This window comes from Diceros bicornis, chromosome 37 (assembly GCF_020826845.1).
Source record: "Diceros bicornis minor isolate mBicDic1 chromosome 37, mDicBic1.mat.cur, whole genome shotgun sequence".
Taxonomy (NCBI): Eukaryota; Metazoa; Chordata; class Mammalia; order Perissodactyla; family Rhinocerotidae; genus Diceros; species Diceros bicornis.
The window spans coordinates 21,097,432-21,113,850 of record NC_080776.1 but is presented as its reverse complement, the minus strand read 5'-3'; the positions used below and the strand labels follow the sequence as shown (position 1 = coordinate 21,113,850).

Sequence of the window (16,419 nt, the reverse complement as noted above, 5' to 3'; positions counted from 1 at the left end):
TGAGCAAAATGTTGGTTAAATGGAGATTTTAGTAATAGCCTGCCTAATAAGCACTAAATATGATAAGAATTAGAACATGCGGAATTTAGCTTAAGGTTATATGCCTTCAGTACGCAGTGACTTTCTAAACTGATTTTGTAATTAGGAGGATATTTTTAGCTTACTTTTCATTGGAAGGTTTTATTATACTCATCTTAATACATGTAATTTCACTTGAATATTTTCTGATTCAAAAAACGAATGAATCTTTGCCCCTTGGTGCAGCACAGTGTGAAAGAAAGAGCTTCCATTTTGTGTTACATCAAACTTAAGGGATGGTGAAACCACGCAAAGCGGTAGGTCCCTGTGATCTAGTGATCGTCCATATGAGGTGCTTCCTCAGACCCTGACGAAGGATGAGTAAGACACTGGGGAGCCCACCCCGGAGGAGCCCACCCTTAGTGTAAGGATGGCCTTATTCACAGAGAATGACAGTGCCAGGCAATGCTGCTGGTTACACAGAGGAAGGGCCTGATGGGATGCCCCAGGGCGCCTCAACCTGAAGGGTGAAGACTTAAGGGGGCGGATGGCAGAGTCCTAGTGCAGGGAACAACACTTGCAAAAGCCAGGAGCCTGGAAAAGAGTGTGGTGACACCAAAGCCTCAGAAGAGGCAGTGAGGGCAGTGGCCCCAAGGAAGCTAGAGAGGACTGGGACGCCTGGTGAAGAGCCGGTGACAGAGCCAGGAGGCTGGCCTTCACCCCCCCCCCCCCCCCGTGACGGGACTCCAAGGGAGGTTTCTAAGCGGAGAAGGGATGGAAGCAGACGTATAGTTTAGAAAGGCGACAGAGAGAAGGGTGGACCGGGGGAAGTCCAAATGCCAAGGAGGGGGCACTGCTTTGAAGGACTTTGGGGATCCAGGGTCTCGGTGTGGCATCGTCCTGTGGGGTGTCAGGATGTACGGAAGAAGTGGAGGCCAGCGCTCACGTTCTGCCTGGACTCCTGGTTGGCTGCTGGTGGCAGATGTGAGTGCACTGGTGGAGTGTTTAGGACACTTTTTAGGCGACGTCCAGGCAGAGATGGCCAGTGAGCAGATGAAAATGTCACCTCAGGAGAGGGCCGTCTGGAGACACGTGGAATGAGTCAAGGCAGGGAGGGGCTTGGCTCATAGGGAAGACCAGGCGGTTGTCACGCAAATATTCAGAGGCCTTAAGGGAAAGAGATCAGATCTGTCCATTCCGGCCCCTAGAGGGGAACGAGGGCTAGGGGGAAGGTTTAGGAACCGGATTTCAGTCAACCTGAGCACCTTTTCCTAGAGTCAGAGCTGGGGGAAGATGGATAGGCAGGGACCTTGGGAATGTGTGCGCTGGTGTCTGGGGAGGGGTTCCCTCCCAGGCAAAAGCTGCTTTCTTTCCTTTCCTCCTCAACCCTCTCTTTATCACAACCGTCTTGTTCAAGGCAGCTGGCTAAGGAATCAATTAAAGCCAACCTACTAACTAGTAACTGAAACCCTCCCACCAAGAGTATTTGCATCCAAAAACGGGGAGTTTGTTCATTTAAACAAATGCCCTGTGGGTAGAATGTGCAGGAGAAGGTGCACAGGAAGGTCTTCCACCTTGCTCTGCCCTCCACTCCCCAACCCCGGGGGTATCCTAGGCACTGGAGCGCGCCCACAGAGGCAGGCCGCTGGCCCTGAGCTCCCTGGAGCCCCAAAGTCTTTCAAAGTGAAATCCATCAAGGGGAGCGGGCGGGCTGACCTCAGAAAAGGGCACTGGGGAGCGTGCCAGTCGTCCTGCTGGATGACAATCCCCCTAGACTCCCACGTCACACCAGGTCACTCCCTCCCCTCGACTCCAGTTACCCATCCGTGCCTGCTTTCGGTATCCGGAAGGGCACTGAACTGACTACCAGGAATGTACAGACCCCAAGGGTCAATGTGACCGGGCAGGAGAACTGGCTGGAGGTGTGGGGCACTCCGCTTCTCCTGCTCTCGCTACCCCATACACATCCCTGGTGGCCAGGGCCTCAGGGTCACCGAGGGAGCCCAAAAGAGGCCCCCGCGCTGGCCCCTTTCCACAGTCAGGGTCAGGAGCGGAGCGCAGGGGCTCTCCAAGACCCCAGTCTCTGCCTCGGACTGCCTCAGAGGCACCTCCAGCGAGGACACACTCCCCCGAGGTTGGACCCGAGGAGGCAGAGGCGGGGGTTCCTGGGTCGGTCCCTGCGGGGGACCGCAGAGGATGCGCGGCGTGGGCGAGGCAGAGGTTCGAGGGCGCGCGGGGCCGAGGCTCACCTGGCCCGTACCTTTCAAATTCGCCCCGCGAGCTGGTGCGGTCGGGTCAGACGAGGGGGCGGGAAAGCTAGGGCGCAGCTCACCGGCCCCCACCGGTCCTGCCTTCCCCCTCTCCCCGGGCGGGGCGCGGCCGCGGCGGGGAGGGAGGCGCGGGCCAGGCGGGAGGTCCCGGGTCGCGCCCAGCCCCGGCTCTCCCGCCCGGCTGCCACCCGGCCTCGCCCCCGCCGCGCGCGCCCTGCCCGCCTCCCCCGTTGCCGTGGCAACCCCGGGAGCCTCCAGGCGCGCGCCCGCCCGCCCGCCTGCGGGAGCGCTCGGCAGCGGCGGCGGCGGCGGCAGCTCCGGCTCCACCGCGCGCGCTGCGACCCGGCTCCGGAGACCGCTGTCGCCCCTGGCCCGGCCCCGGGCCCCCAGCGCGGCCCCCGACCCGGCCCCAGCGCTCGCCCGGCCGCTGGCCTCCATGGAGCTGCTGGCCGCAGCCTTCAACGCCGCCTGCGCCGTGGACCACGATAGCTCCACCTCGGAGAGCGACGCGCGCGACTCGGCGGCGGGACACCTGCCCGGCAGGTGAGGACGGGCGGCTGTCCCGACCCCCGCGCGTCGACCCCGCGCGCCCGGGGCCCCAGCTTGCGTCCCTGGCCGCGGACGCCGACCCGCGCGGCCTATCCCCAGCCCCCGGGCCCGCCGCCCTCCACTCCCACCCGCGGCCGGGTCGTGCCGGCACCCCACCTTGGGTTGGGGTGCGTCTCGGCCCTGGCCTCTGACGCTCCGATCCCTGCTCGGGGCCGTCTCCCGCGCCCTCTCCCGGGCGCCCTGGGCGCGCGCGTCCCGCTCGGTGCCCGCTCTCCGCGCCGCGTGGCCCTGGGACAGGAGCATCGCGACCCGAAGGGGGCCGGGGTCCGGCGTCGGGGTGACAGCGAGCGGCGCGGGGGGCGCAACGCGGGCTGGGCTCCCGGCCGCGGGACCCGTCGGGGCGGCCGGTCGGCGCCGCGGAGCGGGCAGGGCGCGCCAAGTTTCCGACGCCCGCCCGCGAGCTCCGAAAACATGGAGGTTTGGGCGGGCTGGGGTGGGAATGAATCACCCGGTCGCGCCCTGGTGGGGTGACAAAAAGGGCCTGTGGGGCCCTCCTGGCCGGGAGGGGCGGCGGCCACCGTCCCGGGCAGGGTCCAGCTGGCCAGGGCCGCTTGTGCGGACGCCCCTCAAAAGCTGGCCGAGGTGTGTCGTTGCTTAAAAATAACCGGCCCCTGCGCCTCCTTCTCTCTGGCAGCGAGTCGTCCTCCACCCCGGGAAATGGGGCCACGCCCGAGGAGTGCCCGGCCCTGGCCGACAGCCCCACCACGCTCACCGAGGCCCTGCAGATGATCCACCCCATTCCCGCCGACTCCTGGCGAAACCTCATTGAGCAAATAGGTGGGTGTCCCGGCGGCGCGGGCTTCCCTGGGAAATGCGGGTCCCGTGGACTCGGAGCATCGCGCTGCTGCGGAGATGCTGTTGCGTTTCTGTGAGCGAACGCATCTGACGTGGCTGAGGGACATTTCTGACATATTTGGTTCTGAATGGCTCCATGGGCCAAACTGCCACATGTTAGTGGTGCCTTGTAGTTAGGCTTCAGCTATCCTGCCCTCTCCGGAGAGGTCTACCGCCCGGCCCTTTCCCGGAGGAGCCCTCTCTGTGCCCTGGCCACTTCTGCCGAGAGACGGCGGGGGAGGCCCTGCTGGGCCACGCAGGAGGGAGGGCTCCGTGGGCCCCGGCCTGGAAGGGGCCCGCGGAAGACCCGGGAAGAGGGGCAATCTGCGGAGGGGCATTCTGGAGAGAGCCAGGCTGCCTGGTGGGATTCAGGGAGAGAAGGCAGTGGCCGACTTTGCACAGGGGAGGGAGAGGGAAAGGAGAGAAAACGTGGGAGCCCCAGTTAGGGTTAGGGAGGGAGGCCTGGCCTCACCTGCCCTTCCGGGAACGCGGCCCGAGGTGCGGGCACAGCCCGTGTGCGTCCAGCTCTGCGGAAGCGCTGTGAATGCAGACAGCGAAGTGAGAAGCGCCCCAAGAACTCCAGCACGTGCATTTTAAAGTCAAAAATTGCGGATGACATCAAACTAGTTCTTATGTGGTCCCCAGAGGGGGCAGGGAATGGGTAATGTGAGTTCTCTTTCCTCTGCTTAGAAAACCTTTTTGTTCTCCAATGTCAGAGCAGCAGTCTGTTCGTTAAAGTAAAATTCTGGGTTTGGGAATTTTCTTACCTGAATACATCATTGTCGTCCTCCATCCCAAACGCTCAGACGGAAGTGAAGTGTCTCGAGGGGAAGTGCAGCTTCCATTGCCCAGGAGACCCTGCCTTTGGGAGACTTTTGGGGCACCCTGCTGTCCTCTGGCAGAGGTTTTCCAAACTGAACCCTGAGAGGAGCTGAGCCCCTGTAAGCTGAGGGGGTGGAGCGCACACGCACGCTGCTAAGCCTTGCTGACTCCAGGAACTTTGTTCCCAGCGGGGCCCCTGGGTGTCAGGCTGGTGGCGGTGGTGGCAGCTTTTCCCTTTGTTTGCTGGGGGCATGGAGAGGGGCTGATCCGAAAACAAAGACTCCTGAAAACCCTTTTCTCCCGCTCTCTGCCACATTGTCCTTCATCGTGAGGAGGGCCACCTCTGCCTTGGCATACACTGGAAGCCTTGACTTCCACCCTCTTGAAAGGGATCCTCTTTGGGTAAGATCAATGTCATGATAGGAAGGAAGTTGGGGTGGGTGCTCCCGTCTGCATTATGGGTGCGTGGAGACACCTCTCCTGGAGACAGCTGGACCTGCTGGGCCAGTGGCCTAAGCTCGAAGCCGGGAGTCAGGGGCCCTGAGCTCTGGGACCTGCTCGTCCTGGCTCTGAGTTTCCTCCTGTAGTAAACAGCAGAGACCAATGTCCCGAGTCTTCCTCCCACTGGCCCCTGCCAGACTCTGCCAGTAGGATGGGAAATATCTTTTTCTGGCTCCTGGGCTGGATCCAGACTATGTGCTCAGAGATGTGCTGAATGACAGCACAGAGCTGTGGCTGCCTTCTCCTCACCTCCTTCATCATAGACATGAGGCCTGTGCTAAGCAGATTCCCACCACAGCCCTACCTGCTTTTAGCTCCGTGAATGAAGTGAATTCTTTGCCACGTATCAGGGAAGGAAGACAGTTCCTAAAGACACCGTGGAATTAAGCGGGGAGGAGAGAGGAATGAATATAGACCACTGTGCTGGATTTTGCAGTGGCTCCCACAGAGGCCAGAACAGAATTATGCCGGGATTATGCACGACATGGTATAAAATATCATTACAGATCATAGGCCCTGAGACCCTGTGATTGGTGTGTGTGTGTGTGTGTGTGTGTGTGTGTTGTGCACACACATGCTGTTGTTGTCTCTGACACCTAATGAATGCTTGCACATAGAAGGTGCTCACTAAAATATAAAAGAATTCCCTGCCCTTTAGAAGTGTCTATTTGAAGGATACAAAGAAAAAAATTATTCTCTTCAGCAAGTGAGGTTTTGAATGACGCTGGGGGCTTTGGAGGAGGAGCTGGGAAGCTACCTTCTTTTGAGGGCAGCACAGCCAGCCTGGTATAGATCATTTTAATTCAGAGAGCTGGGCACTGAGCCTTCTAATTCTGCATGGATATAATACCAGGTGCAAGATTTTACAAGTAAAGTTAATTTCCATATAAAGTTGTGCTTGCTGAATGTACTAAATGTAAGATAGGAAAACATGATATATAAACAGGACATTGAGTACAGAAATTTAATCAGATAACATATAGTTCCTCAGGTAAAGCTACTCTATTTCTATTATAATCTGAATTTTAATGCTAATAAAAATAAACAGGCTATGAAAAATGGTTACACAGTGTGTTGGATAACTCTTTGTAATCACAGTAACTCCAGGAAAATTGGTGTTTAAATTCATATTCTAAATGCTTCAGAAAGAAGTATGAAGGTTTAAGAAAATTCTAAAATTACTTGCATTGGGAGTCTTTGACTGAAAGTAACAGAATATCCAGTAAAAAATGACCTTAAACAATAGAAGTATTTTATCTCAGTTAATGAATCCAAAGGTAGGAAGTTCTGAGGTTGGTTCATTCAGCCAAGCAGTCACCCAGCTCCTTTCCCTCCACCATTCTCAGCATTTGGGCTTCATGTCACAAGATGGCTGCCACAGCTCCAGATATCACATCCTCAAGCAGCCATGTGTAAAAGAAAAAAAGGGCAATTTGTCTTCAAGTGTCTATTGGGGAAGGACATCTTTTTGAGAAGCCCTTCTCAAAGATGTAAGATATCCCCTTCCTCTCCTTGGCCAGGTTGTGTCACATGCTCATGTCTAAACCCACCACTGGCAAGAGGAAGGGAACTCTCCTGGTAGGTTTTGATCAGTCAACATTCACTCACTTCCCTGGGCACGGAATGGGTCAGCACCCAAACAAAACCCCTCCCCTGACAGCTGGGAAGAAGGAGTGAGGGGATAGAGGAGAGGCAGCCAACGGTGTCTGCCATGTGTCATTTCAGAAATATTATTTTCAACGCAGCTACCCACAATGCTGATATTTTCATCTCTTTTCAACATATATATCACAGTGAGATGTTGGAGCTAGTATTTACCCATGATCTGCCGACTGTAGCATACATAAGACAAATTTTTGAACCTTCAAAAAGATGCCAAATTAGTTAGATACATTTGTGACGCGTGGAAACTGCATTTTTAAAAGGTGTTCAATTCAACAAATATTTGAGTTCCTACTATGTGGGAGGCGCTGTGCTAAGCATCGAAAAGTGAATCTAAATCGACTTGTGGAAACCTGGTTTCTCTAAACCTCCGTCAACAGTATGGGAGTCGCAGGAGAATGATTGGTTCGATGTCGGCAACAATAATTCTGTCTTATGTTCGTGAGCCAGTTTACGTAGTGACGTTAAAGCTCTGTCTCTGTGGATCTTCAGTCTGGATTGCAGTTAGCACAGACTTCGGTTTTCTTTCTCATTCCTTTGTCAAATTAACTCCATGTTATATTCTGCAGGATTGTAACACTGTAAAATCACAGGATCTTCATTTTTTTGAAGTAACTGCTATACTTAGCATAAAGGCTTTCTAATTTAGCGTTATGGAGCATAGGAAGCCAACCGATTTAATCCACATGGCAGATTTATTGGGTTCCTGTTTATGAATATAATTTATCCAGCCAGATTCAGGATTTCAAAGTGTCTGTTTTTCTTTCCATCCTTTTTCTACCGTTTAGATATATTTAATAATTAGATAAAGAAGGAATAATAGCTAACGTTTGTACTGCATTGTAAGAGAAAGTGCTTTACAAGTGGTACGTTTATCCCTATTAGAACTTTCCTGGGAAAATCCTCTTTGTTTTATAGATAGATATCTATGTTCATATCAAGGGGCCCTGACCGCTTTCCAGACCACTACGTCCAGCTGCCCACTGGACCTCTCCCCCTGGGTGCCCCTCAGGTGCCCCTGGATCTCCCTATCGCCGCCATCCCCAGTCGGACCCTCCTCCTGTGTTCCTCGTCTCCCCGAATGGGGCCACCAGACTGTGTTGCTGAGCTGGTCACCTGAATATCGTTCATGACCCAGCACCAGCCCCAATCACCAGGACCCACCTTCCACTTTGTCTGTGTCCCCTGTATCAAGCCTGTGGTTCCGTTCCTGTGCCACCACTGCAGTTCAGGCCTCCGTCATCACTCTCCTGCAGAATTGTCGCAGCCTCTTTCTTCCCATCCACGGTCCTCCTAAGTTGTAGCCCAGAGCCACTTGCCTGAGGTCTCTTGGGGCCTCTCTCTTGCTTATGGGATAGACTGCCACCTCCACGGCACAGAAGGCAGACAAGACCCTTGGGGTCTGCCCCTCCCCAGCCTCACTGCCAGCAGGATTCCCCCCCAGCCAGGACCCCCCTCGCCACTGAAACTTCTGCTGCCTCTGTGTGAAGAGACAGTCTCTGCGCCCCGCAGCAGGATGTCCGGAATGGGTTTTCCCTATGGAGGTGCCACATCTGTGCCGATTCATGAGCACCCCCAAATCTTCTTGGAGACTTAGAATGCATTTATTTCAAGGACAATTTGTCAGGGACGGAAGTCTGAAACTGTGGGAGCAAAAAAGGAACGTTTCCCTTTTGAATCATAAGGTTGATGAAATATTCGTTTTTCCTTCAAAATGAGAATTTACAACTACTCCCATTTCACAAATGACTATACTTGAGTTTTAATAGTGAAGCATTTAAGGCTCTGGAAAGCATCCTGTTGGGATACAGAAACGTAATTGGGACACTTCCATCAACTCGGCGCACATTGGTTATTAACACATGAAGTTCCAGATTCTCGTGGTTTGCCAAGTGTGTGTGGGGAAAGCCTATGTTTGTGTGGTTGGATTTTGAATCGGTTCAGGGATTTCTTTACTCTTTGTTCAAAAAAACTTATGCATGCTGATCCTTCCCAAGAAATGAAGACATGGCAGTTTATCGGTGGTGTAGAGCTGTTTGCTGCAACATGTGCGGGTCTGGCTTTTTTTGTGTATTCGGACAGAGCATTCGCCCTTGATGACAGTACAAAGCCTGGATGTGGTGGTTTGGAAAGATCTTCACCTGAAACCTTTTTCTTTTCTTCACTGCAATTCTGTTTGATTTCAGGTCTCCTGTATCAGGAATACCGAGATAAGTCAACTCTCCAAGAAATTGAAACCAGGAGGCAACAGGATGCAGAAATACAAGCCAACGCCCACAGCTCCCCGGCCAGCGAGGAGACTCCAGAGGAGGAGGAGGACGAGGAGGAGGACGAGGAGGAGCTGGCGAGCCCACCCGAGAGGAGGGCTCTGCCCCAGATCTGCCTGCTCAGTAACCCCCACTCGCAGTTTAACCTCTGGCAGGACCTCCCGGAGATTCAGAGCAGCGGGGTGCTGGAGATCCTGCAGCCCGAGGAGATCAAGCTGCAGGAGGTAAGGGGCTGCCCAGGGGCGGGAGCTTCTGTTCAGAGTGCACAGGGGCTTTAACCAGTGTGGGCGAGGCTTCCTCTGTGAGTGGGGCTCCCCGGCTGGCTCACCAGAAGAATGACAGGCACAGTTTATCCATCCAGAACGTGCAGGAAAATTCACATGATTTCACAGGCCACGAAAGATACCTAGTTCTCTTCTAGGATAGCTCGACCCCAATACTGAGTGTTCTCAGATTGGTGTTCCATTAGACGGTAAGGTTGCATTCTTCACGCCCTGTTCTTGTTGTTGCGTATTTCCGTGGCCCCGTGTGAACGCTAACGCGCTGGGTGATGCTGAACTCGTTGTGACTGAAATAACCCCAGTCCTCTGTGGCTTACCTGTCACTCACGTCTTGTCCCACGACTTTATTTTGGAGTCCCTTGGATGAGTGGGGGCTCTGAAAGAAAGCCCTTGGGTACCCACCCCTCCTGAAATGGTGCAGAAATCTGGGGCTTGTGTCTCCCTCTTCCTTGGATGGTCCGGGCAGACTTTGTCCATCAATAGGCTGGGGCAGTATCATTGAGTTGCCTGACGGTTTCTTGCTGGCAGGGAAAATAACCAATTAAAAATGAACAGTAACCAAAATGAGTAGCTAAGAAATCTAAGTGCTCATTTTAGTTGAATGAAGATTATTTGGGTCTAGAGGGAAAATCTGTGGTTTAGAGAGACAAGAGTATGGTCAATAGTAAGGAGAGAGAGTGGGCGAGAGAAATGTGAATATGCAAGTGTGTGTCCATTGGGAAGTTTAAAAAGGGGAAGAAATGAAGAGATTTGGTTTTTTTTTATCTTGTTCAATCCAATCCCAACATCTCCACCCTCCAGGATCCCTCTCGCCCTCACCCCCCTCACCCCCCTCACCTGCTCATTCAAGCCTGTACTTGAACTTGCAGCTTGTCCCGGTCATGACTCCAGGCGTTCTCTCCTTCTTTAACCTCGTTACTCCTGCGCTAGATTCTAGAGAAACATTGCGCTTCTTGCTTATTTAAAAGGCAGCGCTATAAACTGTGCGCAGTTAATGACCAGCGCTGAGAAGAGTCTCCGACCAGGGCCATCTAACTCAGACTTGGGTTGTACGATGCATTTGCTACTAGGGAAGACTTGGTAAAGCTTGATTTTGGAGGGCCACCTAGGCTTCACCTGCGTCCTGCCCAGTAGAATCAGGAGAAATTGGTTTAAACTTTGACATCCTTGTGACTCATGAGCAGTGATTTGTAAATGGCTGCCTCGAGTTTTTTATGGAACTTCTGGTGTAAATAATGTCCAGTCATCAGTTCCTGATGTAGCTTCTCCCAGTTTCCCACTAAAATACTCATGAAGAGACATAAGGAAGCCACTCACCCCCACCAGAAATGAAGATGCAGAGACAGGGGATGTCCACTGAGTCAGAAGGAGCTGGACTGAGAAAAGCTTTGCCCACTGAAAGCAACCATGTGGAAGGTTCTGGAAGTCATGGAGAAATCCCCCAGCAATTGGCCATCCCACCTATCCCAGAGACCAGGGTCTCCCCAGCCACGGACAAGGCCATGATCACTAACGAGGACTTGCATATAAAAGGAATTATACAATACTATTTTGCATTTGGCTTCTTTCACGCAATATTGTCACTGTGGAGCCTTTTTTTTAGTCCTCAGAACAAGGAAAAGAGTCCAGTTTCTAGGGGGGAAATACTTATTTTTTTACCTTGATAATTAGAGAAATAAAGGTTTAAAATACTTTAGATAGCTTAGAGATAAACTGCAGTAGAACTTAAAGTGTGGTATAAACCTTCTACAACATCAGCAAAGCTGAAAGCAAAGCCTGTGTAATAAAAGGAAATGAAACGGTAAAAAAGCACAAAAAACAAATAGCGTAAAATAAAGTGGCAGAGTTAATAGCAAATGCGTGAGTTATAACCATAAAGGTAAATTGCTTAAATCCTCCGTTGAAAGACAGAAATCCTCCAATTGATTAGAAAACTAAGCCAGAGTAGAATTCGGGGCAAGAAAAGTTACCAAAGGGAACAGTGAGTTGTATTGTTAAAATATCACTTTATTTTTAAATGTTTTAAAATTAAAGTAACTCATTAATAAGTTTTCACTGTTTAGGAAAAAGTGCAAACAATGCAGATGTGTCCGGACAGGAGGACCAGCTGTGTCTGCTTTATCTGTCCTGATAAAGTACAGTCAATGCACCCTCTGATTTTGGAGTTTAGACACTTAGGGAGACTCTTCAGTGCAAAATCCTTAACAGATTTTTGTGTTTTCCCCAGTATTTGACTCTTGTTTTATTCAACAGCAGTTTGATTTGAGTTTTGGTTTTTAACAACTTGTCTTACTGAACTCAGAGATTTCAGCTTAGTTTTCATAAAAACAACTCCCTTTGCACTGAGAATTCTTTGATTTTTGTCATTAAAGAACATAATTGCATAGCAAGTACACCTGGCTTGAATAAGTTTAAGGACACACACAGGGGACTCACAGGTGGGGAGATAAGGGTGCAGGTGGCCAGGAGAGTAGCCTGCTGCCCTGACCGCTCGCTCGGCGGACGCTCGCGCAGCTTTGTAGGGAACAGTGCAGGTGCACGTGGGCTGCTGGAGCTCGGGTAGGAGAGCTCCTGTGTGCGTGCATCTTCGTGCTTGTGTGAGACCGTAGCTGTGGAGACAGGCCTAGAGGTGGAGCTGCTGGTCAGAAGTGAAGGGCGTTTGAAATGGTCGTGGATACTGCCAACATGCCATTCAAAAAGGCGTCGTAAATGTAACGCTACTCCAGCAGCGTGTGAGAGCCCGTTTCACACACCCTCCCAGCCCTGTTAGCAGAATTCTTCATCGTCACTCTAATCTGTTGGACGGGAAATCATATCTTGTCTGTCCTGATGACTTGTAAAATGAGCATCCTTTCTTACGCTCATTGGCTGTTTCCATTTCTTGGTCTATAAATGACCTGTCCGAATCCTTTGCCCGTTTTTTCTATTGGGTCATTTATATTTGTCTTCTTGATTGATAGCAGCTTTTTATACATTTTGGATATTAAATTTTTTTTATATGTGTCCAGTGTTTTCTCCCGCAGTATAGTTTGGGGGGGCGATGTAGCATGGTGGTTATGCACACAGGTGCTGGAGCCCAACTGCCTGGGTGTAGTCCCAGTTCTGCTGCTTCTTAGCTGTGTGACCTTGGGCAGGTAACTTAACTTCTCTGTGCCTCGATGTCCTCATCTGTAAAGTTGGGATAATCATACCTGCATCACAGGGTTGTGAAGATTAAATGAGTTAATACGGATAAAGAGCTGCAGACAGTGCTGGCGACAGGCTGACTTTGAGCACCTACTTGCGTTCTCACTTTGTGGTATCTTCTGTCATATAAAAGTCTTTTTTCACTTTTATAGAAAATCTGGCAGTCTTTTTATTTTTTTAATCCTGATCTCTGGCTGTTGTGTCTTATGATTCTGACGGGCCATCCCAAGATGTACGCTTGACAATGAAAAGGTCACTGTTAGAAACTGTCATGAACAGCCAAGTATTGCCGACTATCAGAAGCAGCAGAAGTTGCCATGAACACGACACTATTTCTGTAGGGCTGGGACGTAACGGGGACGGAAGGAGCCTGAACAAAATCGTGAGGTTGATTTAAAATGTTTTTACTGAACTATGTAGTCCGTGAAGCAGCACTGCCCACTGTGGTAGCCACCGGCCACGTGTGGCTGTGGACCACTTAACACGTGGCTGGTCCTAATTGAGATGTGTGTAGGTGTACAATACACACCGAAGTTTGAAGACTTAGACTATCTCATTAATAATTTACATTAATTGCATGTTGACATGACAATATTTTGGATGTATTAAATTAAATAAAATATATTAAAATTTCCCCATTTCTTTTTATCTATTTTAATGTGGTTACTAGAAAATTTTAAAATGTGAGACTCATATTTCTGTTGGACAGCACTGCTCTAAAGAGAGGCAATATTTTATTTTCCGGTGTCCATAAACACCACCAAAAAGTGCTTGTATATTAAGCCATTACAAAACGCTCGATAAATATTTATTAAAACTGTAGAGGCCATAATTTCTCACTACAGTGCAGTGAAACAAGAAAATAAATTTAAAGAGCATAAAAACCTCAAATCAGAAATGTTTCAAATGCTCCTAACCTTTGCAATAGGAAAATAAATGTCATAATTGCAGATTATTTCAAGGACACTGATGAGGATACTATTTTTTAAAACATATGGAGTGCTGCCAAAGCTGCACTTGGACAAAAATTCACAACCTTATATGCTTTAATTATTAAATAAGGATTAAATACAAAATTAAATGAACTAAGATGTCGGCTTGAGACATGAAGGGGGAAAACACACTCCTAAGGAAAGCAGATAGGATAGAGATCCAGAAAAATACTACATAAAAGTCATGATGAGATGAATGATTTTCTAGTAAAATATAAGCTACCAAAAATTGACTGAAAAATAAAAATTTTTAAATCACTAGAATATACCCCCAGGAACCAAAAAAAATCATCTACAAAAGAGATATTGCACCCCAAATGACCGAGTTGTGCCAAACGGTCAAACCACAGAAGAATCCCATGTTACCTAGAATGATCTAGAACAGCGCTGTCCAGCAGAACTTTTTGTGATGATGGAAACGTTCTGTATCTGCATCTCCAATAGGCACCAGCCACATGCGGCTACTGAGCACTTGAAATGTGGCTAGTGCAACTGAGGAACGAATGTTTAATTCTGCTTAATTTAAGCTAACTTAAATTAAATAGCCACACGTTGCCACTATATTGGTCAGTGCAAGTCTAGAGCGGGGATCTTCAAACTTTTTCTTAAGGGGCCAGATAGTAAATATTTTAGGCTTTGCGGGCCATGTGGCTTCTTTCAAACCTCTCGCCCCTCCATTGTTATGTGACAGCAACAAATAGACAGCATGTAAAGGAATGGATAGGGCTGTGTTCCAATAAAACTTTATTTACAGTTACAGGTGGCAAGCCCATGGGCCATAATTTGCTGACCCCTAGTCTCGAGCATGGAAAAGAGAGAAATAAGAAAATTATTTGAAGATAATATAATATTAGTAACCAGATCTGAGCATTAGCGCACATACACATTGAAACAAAATCCACAATTATAGTTAGACTTCAACACTCCTCTCACAGTAATCAGTAGGAGGAGGAGAAATAAAATCAGTGAGGATATAGAATTGAATGCCATCGACCAACTGGGACTAATTAACATTTATAGAACACTCCACTCTGCAGTAGCAGGATGCATATTTTTTTCAAGTGCACACGGGACATTCACCAAGATAGACCATAATACACTTTAACAACTTTAAAAGAATTGAAATCATACAAAGTACGTTCTCGGACCATAAAGGAATTAAACTAGAAATCAATGACATAAAGATTATAGGAAAATCTCCAAACACTTGGAAATTAAAGCATTATTTGTAAATAATCCCTGAATCAAAAAAAAAAGTCTCAAGGGAAGTTAGAAATAAATGAACTGTCCCTATTCACAGATGACATGATTGTCTATGTAGAAAATCTCAGGAACCTACCAAAAAAACTCTTAGAACTGATTATAATAACACACACTGGCTAAAAAAAAAAATTAAAATCCAATACCGAGTGCTGGTGTGAATGTGGAACATCTGGAACTCTCGTACATTGCTGGTGGGATTACAAGATGGTGCAGCCCCCCTGGAGAAGAGCTGTCAGTTTCCTATCAAGTGAAACATACACTTGCCATACGCCCCAGCAATCCCAGTCCTAGGGCTTTACCCAGAGCAGTGTCTCAACAGCAGCAATATCAACATTCGGGTTGGATCATTTGTTGTTGTGGGGGCTCCCTGTGCATTGTAGGAGGTTTAGCAGCATCTCTGGCCACTACGACTAGATGCCAGAAGCTCCCCTACCCACAGTTGGGACAACCAAAAATGTCTCCAGACCTAGCTGATGTCCCCTGGGGAGTGAAAATAGTTCCTGGTTGAGAACCACTGCCCTGGAGAAATTAAAACTTAGGTTCACACAAAAACCTACATGCGAATGTTTATAGTAGCTCTAGTCAGAATTGCCGAAAATCAGAAACAACCCAAATGTCCTTTAACAGAAAGATGGATAAACAAACTCTGGAACATCCATATAACAGCATACTACTCAGTAATAAAAAGAAACACACTATTGATACGCACAACTTAGATGAATCTCAAAGGCATTTTGCTGAGTGATAGAAATCGGAAAGGTTGCATGCTATATGATTCCATTTATTTGATGTTCTGAACAAGACAAAACTATAGTGACAGAACAGATCAATGGTTGCCAGGAAGAGGGATGGAGGAGGGTGTGACTAGAACTGGATGGCACAAGGGAGATTTTTGGAGTGATGGAACTGTTGTGTGTCCTGGTTGTTGTGTTGGTTATGAGAATCCATAGATGTGTTAAAATTTATAGAACTGTACACCCTCTAAAACAGGCAGTTTTGCTGTATGTTAATTTTAAAAAGTAAAACATTGTAAAAAGTGTTGAATGTCTTCATTTTGTTCAACCCAACAAGATAAGTACTCTCCTCCTCCCCACCAAAGAAAATAAGACATAGATCTGTCTCACTGTGAATTAAGGCAAAAATTTACATAAAACATAAGAAAATCAAATCTGGAGATACATTAAAAGAATAACATACATTGAGCACATATAAATTAATGCAAAGATGGTTAATGTTTGGGACCAAAATTTATCATGTTGATAAGTGAGAGAAGAAAAATACCCTGATGATCAGAGGTTGAAAAGGGAAGTAGTACAACTATTACCATGTAAACAAAACCCAGAAGGATTCTTTCTGAAATTTATAAAGACTATCTCAGATCTATAAGCAAAATCATACTTAATGAAGAATTGTTGGTGGCGGTAAAGACAGGACAATGATGCTTGCCAACACTGTTGTTGCTCCGGAAGTTCCAGCCCAGGCAACAAGACAAGGAAAGGAATAAGAGATAAAGCTGTAGAGAAGGAAAGTCAAAGGCATCCTTATTTGACAATGACGGCTGCCTGCTTAAAAAACCTGAGGGAGGGGCCAGCCCTGTGGTGTAGTGGTTAAGTTCACGCACTCCGCTTCGGTAGCCCGGGGTTTGCGGGTTCGGATCCTGGGTGCGGACCTACATGCCACTTATCAAGCCATGCTGTGGCGGTGACCCACATAC

General features: G+C 48.9%; 1 protein-coding gene across 1 annotated transcript in view; it reads left to right on the top strand.

Annotated features, from left to right (window-relative positions):
- Positions 1-2,651: 2,651 nt before the first annotated feature.
- The window catches only part of NGEF (neuronal guanine nucleotide exchange factor), a 40,875-nt gene continuing 27,107 nt past the window's right edge, over positions 2,652-16,419 (top strand). The window contains exons 1-3 of the mRNA XM_058533228.1: positions 2,652-2,831; positions 3,532-3,674; positions 8,903-9,207. Coding sequence (XP_058389211.1) covers positions 2,725-2,831; positions 3,532-3,674; positions 8,903-9,207 — 555 coding nt within the window. The 5' untranslated portion in view covers positions 2,652-2,724. The remainder of the gene's footprint in view (positions 2,832-3,531; positions 3,675-8,902; positions 9,208-16,419) is intronic.